Here is a 10,000-nt window from a genome sequence, read left to right as displayed (position 1 = left end):
AAAAAAAAAAAAAAAAAAAAAAAATCAAAACAAAACACATATTCAGCTCTGTCTCTCTTCTAACATCTGTCTATACATACATACATGAATACATACATACATAATTTCATATAGATCTATCAGTATGTAAATCTAAATCTATCAATATGTACATAATCATATATATAATTCATATATATACGAACGCTTCATGTTGCCCGAGCAGACCGTTGTATTGTGCTCTATCTCTCTCTCTAAGTCTCTGTCTCTGTCTCTCTCTCGGGAGTTTTACATGGCTGTTAAAAGCATCTACGGTTCTGTACTTGTATGTGTTCGTGACAAAGGTATTTATTCAGACTTTTTTCAGTGTCCAAGAGGGGTTAAACAAGGTTGTATGCCAAGCACACAGCTGTTTTCCTTTTTCATCGGTGAATTGGCAGTGGAGTTATCAAAGAAGGGGAGACATGGAATACAAATGATACCTGGCGCAACAGATTTGCTCTTAATGCTATTTGCTGATGATGTTGTTCTCTTGTCTGACACACCCACAGGGTTACAAAATCAATTAAATGCCCTTAAGCAAGAAACAGACAGACTACAACAAACAGTGAATCTCGTTAAGACCAATATTATAGTTTTCCGCAATGGAGGTCATCTTTCGACTCGTGAAAAATGGTGCTGTGGTGATAGGGAAATAAAAGTAACCAATACATATAAATATTTAGGAATGTTATTCACAACAAAATTGAGTTTGACATCTGCGTGGGATGAAGCAAACAGAAAAGGGAAAAAAGGTGTAATCCTAATTATAAAATCACTCAGGAGACTGCGTTCGACTGACGCTTTCCTTACGTTTGGGCGGGGCAAAGGCAGCTCATGAATAATGAATGCGTGCCGCGGCGCAGGCTGCCTGGCTTCAGCAATTTCTGCAAGTGGTTTATCTCTCTTTTCTGATCTCCGCAAACAGGTAAATAATAATAATTTTAAAAAAAAGTACATTGGAACAAACCCAGACACTTCCTGAAAAACGGAATCGCCGGTCCTGTCCTTATACCAATCGTTTGACATATGCACACAGCAGCAAAGACAGAAGAAATGTGCAAACACAAATGAGCTTTTATTCATAGCCTCTTTAATCCTGAATAAGCCACACAGAACACATGGACAATACAGAACAAACACATGGTTGCCTCGGTGGTTTATCAACTGGAAATTAACAAATAATGAGGCCAGGAGATAAATAATTAACAAATAGTAAAGAGTGGTAACTCTCTCCATTACACAAGGTACACAACTTGAAGTCAGTGATGCTTACGCTGCCGATTCAGCAAGCACACAGGTAAATAAAAAGGTACATTTGGAACAAACCCAGACACTTCCTCAAAAAACGGAAGCGCCGGGCCTGTCCTTATACCAATCATTTGACATATGCACACAGCAGCAAGGACAGAAGAAACGTGCAAACGAAGCTTGGCAGCGAACTTTTGACTAAAAAAAATGGCAAGAATGGCGCGACGGAGAAAAAACACACGTGGGAATGGGAATGCGCTGAAGACGAACACGGATTTAAAATTGAGAAATGATACCGAAAACATCGATCATACTACAGGTACACGTGTGTTTCTGATGGCAGTGTTGTCTGACTGATATAGATATGGATCCAGTGGAAAAGAAAACGTGAACAGTGAACAGGACACGCACACAAAACGACCCGGTACACAAAAAGGCTCGTAGTGTAGATAACTGGAAACATTTAATGGAGCGATCATATCGTCACACACACACACACACACACACACACACACACACACACACACACACACACACACACACACACACACACAAACCCCGGGGGACCATTACCGACCAAACTGCGGAAAGTAAACCCGTGTTATGTTCAGTTTGACAGAACACTGCTTGGTGCATCGTTTCCCCGATCCGGCGCAATAGCCGAGTGGTTAAAGCGTTGCACTTTCAATCTGAGGGTCCGGAGTTCGAATCTCGGTGACGGCGCCTGGTGGGTAAAGGGTGGAGATTTTCCCCGATCTCCCAGGTCAACATAATGTGCAGACCTGCTAGTGCCTGAACCCCCTTCGTGTGTATACGCACGCAGAGGATCAAATGCGCACGTTAAAGATCCAGTAATTCATGTCAGCGTTGGGTGGGGTATAGAAACAAGAACATATCCAGCATGCACCCCCCCCGAAAACGGAGTATGGCTACCTACATGGTGGGGTAGAAACGTAAAAGCCCACTCGTGTACATAGGAGTGCACGTGGTAGTTGCAGCACACAAATGAAGAAGAAGAAGAAGGAGAAGAAGAAAGTGATACCCGCAGGGTTTTTTTTTTTTTTTTTTTTTTTTTTGCGATGGGAAATGTACCTCAGAGAGAGAGAGAGAGAGAGAGAGAGAGAGAGACAGACAGACAGACAGACAGACAGAGACAGAGAGATTTTTTATTGAGGATAGAATGGACAGGCTGAAAGCTTCTTTACACCATGCCCTCACACATGCATTTACATACACACGCACACTATAATCGTTGAAATAAAATATATAAACAGATGGCAAAACAAATAAAAAAAAAAAAGATTAATAGATGAGAGAGAGAGAGAGAGAGAGAGAGAGAGAGAGAGAGAGAGAGAGAGAGAGAGAGAACAGCTTTAATACTAATGTTTGTTTTCATAACAAGAAAGGGTGTGATATATGTCGCGCTGTGAATGGAAACTGCGTTGCTGCTTTTTGCTATGCGAGATTCTGCAGTCTAATGAAGTAATTAAAGGCCCAGCCTGTGTAAATATTTCTGTGGGTGGGTGGTAGACCTTTTCTTTAAAACTGCGCTCTAGTGTTTTGCTATATAGGTTAAAGGCGCCAAGTTGTGCGAGGCCAACAGGACTGCTGCAGCTGTTCAGAAGACGCAGGCCAGAAAGTCAAACAAGCTCCCTGACAATGATACGCCCGTCTTTTTCTGCCCCAACTGTCAGCGAACATTTCGTGCGCAGATTGAACTATTCAGCCATCTGCGCATTCACAGATAGATTCATGAGCATCCCCTCCCCCCACCCCACCACCACCCTCCCCCCATCCCCTAGCTGGATGACAACGATGGTCATCATCGATCTCGATGGACGCACACCACATAGGTTAAAGCTCTCCCTTAATCAGTTTCCAACAATTTTTCCTGGGTGCTGTTTTAGAACATTTCCTGAATTCATCACAATTCTCTTTCAAACAACTGCTTTTGAGAAAATTAATAATATAATGATATGTTAACTCTTTCCATACGAACGGCGAAAGAGACGACGTTAACAGCGTTTCACCCCAATTACCATCATCAAAATATTGCAAGCGGAAGGCTCTTATACTGAAGACGTGAATGTTGACAAAGAATACCACAATTCTGACGAAGGAAGCTAAAGGTTGGGTCATTCAGACACCCACTGGACATCCGAGAGGTCTGTGTAGAGGGGAAGAGCAACTGTACACACCAACATGGAATCTTAAAAGGAAAAAAAACAAACAAACAACAACAACAACAAAACAACAACAACAAACACACACACACATAGACACACAGACAGACAGACAGACACACAACACACACACACACACACACACACACACACACACACACACACACACACACCACACAAACACACAAACACACTTCACAACACACACACACACACATACACAAAAGCCGTGGAGTAGATATGCTTTTTACTGCACAACTACATCCTAAAATGTGCCCAGAGCGAGTCATGAAACACGAGAGCAATGATACCATGGGGCACTTGATCAAACAGATGGCTGTAGAGCTGAATGTCTTTTATCACAGGGTAGAGACAGGTGTCGCTTCGCCTACACACAGACATTTGTTTCGTCTACACACTCACATCAGTTTCGTCTAAAAGCGAGAACAGCAACACTTTAAAACGCCGGCGATGCACACACACACACACACACACACACACACACACACACCACACACACACACACACACACATACACAAAAGCCGTGGAGTAGATATGCTTTTTACTGCACAACTACATCCCAAAATGTGCCCAGAGCGAGTCATGAAACAGGAGAGCAATGATACCATGGGGCACTTGATCAAACAGATGGCTGTAGAGCTGAACGTCTTTTATCACAGGGTAGAGACAGGTGTCGCTTCGCCTACACACATACATTTGTTTCGTCTACACACTCACATCAGTTTTTGTCTAAAAGCGAGAACTGCAACATTTTAAAACGCTGGCGATGCACACACACACACACACACACACACACACACACACACACACACCACACACACACACACACACACACACACACACCACACAACACACGCACACACACATATACACAAAAGCCGTGGAGTAGATATGCTTTTTACTGCACAACTACATCCTAAAATGTGCCCAGAGCGAGTCATGAAACACGAGAGGAATGATACCATGGGGCACTTGATCAAACAGATGGCTGTAGAGCTGAACGTCTTTTATCGCAGGGTAGAGACAGGTGTCGCTTCGCCTACACACATACATTTGTTTCGTCTACACACTCACATCAGTTTCGTCTAAAAGCGAGAACTGGAACACTTTAAAACGCCGGGGATGCACACACACACACACACACACACACACACACACAGGTGCTTCTTTATAAAAAAAAAAAAAAAAGAAAGAAAGAAAGATGATGATCATAATAGTAATCAAAATAATCATGATAAACATAATCACAATTTTGATGATAATAATATTGACGATGACGATACTACTACTACTACTACTACTACTACTGTCAATTGTTGTGGTTATTATCAGTATGATGATGACGATTATCATTATTATTATTATTAGTAGTAGTAGTAGTAGAAGTAGTAGTAGTAGTAGTAGTAGTAGTAGCATTTTATGCGGACTGAGGATTAGACTTCCCAGGCAAGAAGCTTGTGGCATTTACAACAAAAACTAAAAAGAGTTACACACACACACACACACACACACACACACACACACACGCACCCACACACACACACACACACACACAATCAAAGTACGGTATTAACCAAGAGGTAACGCATCCCCCTAGAATGCGAGAGAATCTGAGCGCACTGGTTCGAATACCATAGTCACCAGTATTTTTCTCCCTCTCCACTAAAGCTTGATGGGTGGTCTGGACGCTAGTCATTCAGATGAGTCGATAAACTGAGGTCCCGTGTGTAGCATGCACTTAGCGCACGTAAAAGAACCCACGGCAATAAAAGGGTTGTTGTCCCTGTCAACATTTTGTACAAAAAAAATCCACTTCGATAGGAAAACAAATAAAATTACCGACAGAAAAAAAAAGAAAGAAAAAAAGGGTGGCGCTCTTTGTGTAGCGACGCGCTCTCCCTGGAGAGAGCAGTCCGAATTTCACACAGAGAAATCTGTTGTGACAAAAAAGAGTAATACAATACAATACAATACAATACAATTGAAAAGACATTAAATCACAGAAAGATAACACACACGCACACACACACGCACGCACACACGTGCACACGCACGCACGTATACACACAAGCATGCACGCACGCACGCACGTAAACACGCACGCACGCACGCTCGTACACACAGAAGCGCGCACGCACGCAAACGCACAGACGCACGCACACAGACACAGTCACACAGACACACACACACACACACTTTCGCACACACACAAACCCAGACACATACAGACTCACACAGAGACACACAGACACAGACACAGATACACACACACACAACAACAACAACAACACACAACAACAACAACAACAACAAGAGAGGCAAAGTCTTCAAGACTCACTTGTGATACACTTAAAAAAAAAATCCAAGCTTTTTATGTATTGAGTATAATTTCAAAATATAATGTTTAAGATGAGAAAGATCAGTTTAAAGCAAATTAAGTCCCCTAGCATTAATTACAGAGTACTTTCCCTTTTTTACTATCTGCACCAAAACGTTTGCAAAATAAATAAAACTTCCATGCTTAGCCAAAAGAAGTTCCTGTTTGAACAAAAAATGATAGTAATGACTGCTCTTGTTGTTGTGTCGAATATCAGATCAAAGTGCCAAGTTTAGGGAATACAAAAAATATAAATATAACAGTAAATGCAGTTTGCATATCATTAGGCTTCATTTAAAATTTTTTTTGGTGCCCATCCCAGAGGTGCAATATTGTTTTAAACAAGATGACTGGAAAGAACTGAATTTTTCCTATTTTTATGCCTAATTTGGTGTCAACTGACAAAGTATTTGCAGAGAAAATGTCAATGTTAAAGTTTACCACGGACACACAGACACACACACACACACACACACAACCGAACACCGGGTTAAAACATAGACTCACTTTGTTTACACAAGTGAGCCAACAACCACTACTACAACAACTACTACTACATCGAAATACCTGAGCAATGTCTTTCCGAACAGACAGCAGTCGTTGAAATTGACTCTCCGCCATGCAGACAGAAACCTGTGTGACCCGTCTGAGATCAATGTCACTCAATCAGCCGTCGCTCTCGTCACGCGCACGAAAGCTAAAGCCCCGTGGTATGCAAATGAGCCCCGTTTCTGTCACGTGCTCTTTTGACTTCACTCATCTGTATGCCAACCTTGTGCTCTTTGTATTCCATCCTCGGACTTGGATCGCTCACGAGGGGGAGCTATGATTTCAAAAAAAAAAAAAAAAAAAAAAAAAAAAAAAAAAAGAAAAGAAGAAATTTTTGACAAGGGTGTATGATTATGTTCGTATTTATAATTTTCATTGTCTTTTTTTTTTTTTTTTTCCTTTTCTTTCGTTCCCAGGCAAGGGGAGAGAGAGAGAGAGAGAGAGAGAGAGAGAGAGAGATCTTTTCTTTTCTTTCTTTCTTTCGTGTTTTTAATCAGAATTATTCTTGTCGATTTTAGTCGAAAACTAGTTTACCACCTCTGTGTGTGTGTGTGTATGTGTGTGTGCGTGCGTGCGTGCGTGCGCGCGTGCGGGTGTGTGTGTGTGTGCGCGCGCGCGTGCGTGCGGGCGTGTGTGTGTGTGTGTGTGTGTGTGAGTGTGTGCGTCTGTGTAAGTGTGTGTGTGCGCGCGTGTGTGCGTGCGTGCGTGCGCACGTGTGTGTGTGTGTGTGTGTGTGTGTGTATGCGCGCGCGCGCGCGTGTGTTTGTGTGAAGTACTTGACACAGTTTGATACCTCAAGCCATCAGCAGACCTTCATGACACAGGTGAACTTGTCAGCATTTTATTTTGTTGTTGTTGGTGGTGGTGGTGGTGGTGGTGTTGGTTTCAAGTTTTCAGTTTGATTTTTTTTTTTTTTTTTTTTTTGTCAGTGCACCCAGACATGTTTTTTTTTAAGCATTGCGTATGATTAAAGGAGTGAAAGTAAACACTGTGAAACAACAGCAGAAACAACAAAAAGAAGAAGAAGAAGAAGAAGAAGAAGAAGAAGAAGAAGAAGAACAAGAAGAAGAACAAGAACAAGAAGAACAAGAACAAGAACAACAAGAAGGAGAAGAAGAAGAAGGAGAAGAAGAAGAAGAAGAAGAAGAAGAAGAAGAAGAAGAAGAAGAAGAAGAAGAAGAAGAACAAGAACAACAAGAAGAACAAGAAGAAACAAACAAACATGAAATGAAACAGGTGATTCGGGAAGGGTTGGGTGGGGTGGGGGCTAGGGGTGTGTGGGGGGTGCGATTCATCTTCATACGAAAGCTGTTGAAGTAGATGACAGACTGATAAGCGCAATAGCCGAATGGTTAACTCTCTCCATACGAACGGCGAAAGAGACGACGTTAACAGCGTTTCACCCAAGTTACCATCATCAAAATATTGCAAGCGGAAGGCTCTTATACTGAAGAGGTGAATGTTGACAAAGAATACCACAATTCTGACGACGGAAGCTAAAGGTTGGGTCATTCAGACACCCACTGGACATCCGAAGGGTCTGTGTAGAGGAGAAGAGAGGACTGGCCGTACTGAGTGGGTTAATGCGTTGGACTTTCAATCTGAGGGTCCGGGGTTCGAATCACGGTGACGGCGCCTTATGGGTATTTTAATGGTGGATTTTTTTTTAATTTTTTTTTTTACGATCTCCCAGGTCAACATATGTACAGACCTGCTAGTGCCTGAACCCCCTTCGTGTGTATACGCACGCAGAAGATCAAATACGCACGTTAAAGATCCTGAAATCCATGTCAGCGTTCGGTGGGTTATGGAAAACAAGAACATACCCAGCATGCATAGCCCCGAAAACGGAGTGTGGCTGCCTTCATGGCGGGTTAAAAACGGTCATACACGTAAAAGCCCACTCGCGTATATACGAGTGAACGTGGGAGTTGCAGCCCACGAACGAAGAAGAAGAAGTTGATGATGACAGACTGACTTCTCAACACGTGAGAGAGTGGGGGTGGTGGGGAGAGCGAGCGAGCGAGCGAGAGAGACAAGAGACAGAGAGAGAGAGAGACAGACAGAGAGAGACAGAGACAGAGAGAGAGAGAGACAGAGACAGACAGATAGACAGAGACAGAGAGAGACAGACAGAGAGAGAGACAGTGACAGAGAGAGAGACAGAGACAGACAGAGAGACAGAGACAGAGAGAGAGACAGAGACAGAGAGACAGATAGAGACAGAGACAGAGAGACAGAGACAGACAGAGAGAGAGACAGAGAGAGAGAGACAGAGACAGACAGAGAGACAGAGACAGAGAGACAGGGACAGAGAGAGAGAGAGAGACAGAGAGAGAGACAGAGACAGACAGAGAGACAGAGAGAGAGACAGAGACAGAGAGAGAGAGAGACAGAGACACAGAGAGAGACAGAGACAGAGAGACAGAGACAGACAGAGAGACAGAGACAGAGAGAGAGACAGAGACAGAGAGAGAGACAGAGACAGACAGAGAGACAGAGACAGAGAGAGACAGAGACAGACAGAGAGACAGAGACAGACAGAGAGACAGAGAGAGAGAGAGACAGAGACAGACAGAGACACAGAGAGAGACAGAGACAGAGAGACAGAGACAGACAGAGAGACAGAGACAGACAGAGAGAGACAGAGAGAGAGAGACAGAGACAGACAGAGAGACAGGCAGAGAGACAGGGACAGAGAGAGAGAGAGACAGAGAGAGAGACAGAGACACAGAGAGAGACAGAGACAGACAGAGAGACAGAGACAGAGACAGAGAGACAGAGACAGAGGAGAAACGAAACGAAACGAAACGAATTTCATTTCAAGAGAATAGTGGAATAAGCATAATACCTACTACTTTTATTTTTCTTTCACATCCAACCCTCTGGGGCAAAAAAAAAAAAAAAAAAAAGAAAAAGAAAAAAAAAAAAGGAAAAAGAAGAAGAAGAAGAAGAAGAAGAAGAAAACACCCCCCCCTCCCCCCCCCCCCCCCCCCCCCCCCAAAAAAAAGAAAAAAAAAAATCAGAAAAATACATGAAAATAGGTGATATTATGCAGGTGATATTCCATACATAGGAAGAGACAGAGAGACAGACAGACAGACAGAAAGAGAGAGAGAGAGAGAGAGAGAGAGAGAGAGAGAGAGAGAGCATTCTGAATGATTATTACTACATTATTGGACAGAATGGTGTCAAATCTGAAAGATTGATAACAAGATAATGAAAGTTCACTTTTTAAATTAAAAAAAAAGAAGAATTTCAGTTCACTTTTTCAATTTTCAGGAATAATTATGATTCCATAACCAGCTCCCAGAATACGTTAGGCTTGATTTACATAAAGTGATGATCGTGAAGGGGAGAGTAATTTTATGCGAGTGTCGATAGTCATTAACCCTGTTACCGCCAGTCAATTTTAGAGAACAAAATTCCCTTGTGGTATAAACACAGTGAAAAGACAGTGGCTAAGAATAGCTGGGGATTCCCCCTGCGATGTGTAGAAAATAAAATATGGCCTTTCCTACCACCGAACATTAAGAGCAGGTAGGTTCATGGATAACAGACCAATGAATGGTCATGGGTCCTCTACCACGCCTGTGCATA

The 10,000-nt window shown here is 42.6% G+C and overlaps 1 protein-coding gene across 4 annotated transcripts in view; it reads right to left on the bottom strand.

The window, feature by feature from the left end:
* LOC143277697 (ABC transporter G family member 20-like) overlaps positions 1-10,000 on the bottom strand; it is a 328,227-nt gene that overhangs the window by 55,913 nt on the left and 262,314 nt on the right. Inside the window, exons 1-2 of one of the 4 annotated variants that reach the window (XM_076582617.1) lie at positions 6,419-6,501; positions 4,080-4,156 (exon numbers count right to left, since the gene is read on the bottom strand). The exons of 1 other annotated variant lie outside the window; for it this stretch is intronic. In XM_076582617.1, coding sequence (XP_076438732.1) covers positions 4,080-4,082 — 3 coding nt within the window. In that variant the 5' untranslated portion in view covers positions 4,083-4,156; positions 6,419-6,501. Of the gene's footprint in view, positions 1-1,294; positions 1,366-4,079; positions 4,157-6,418; positions 6,508-10,000 lie in introns of those variants that run through there. 2 more of the 4 variants (XM_076582616.1, XM_076582619.1) reach the window with 2 other exon arrangements.

The sequence above is a fragment of the Babylonia areolata genome, chromosome 34, assembly GCF_041734735.1.
Source record: "Babylonia areolata isolate BAREFJ2019XMU chromosome 34, ASM4173473v1, whole genome shotgun sequence".
In the NCBI taxonomy this organism is placed as follows: domain Eukaryota; kingdom Metazoa; phylum Mollusca; class Gastropoda; order Neogastropoda; family Buccinidae; genus Babylonia; species Babylonia areolata.
Note: the sequence above shows the minus strand (reverse complement) of the source record. Positions and strands in the feature narration are given on the sequence as shown.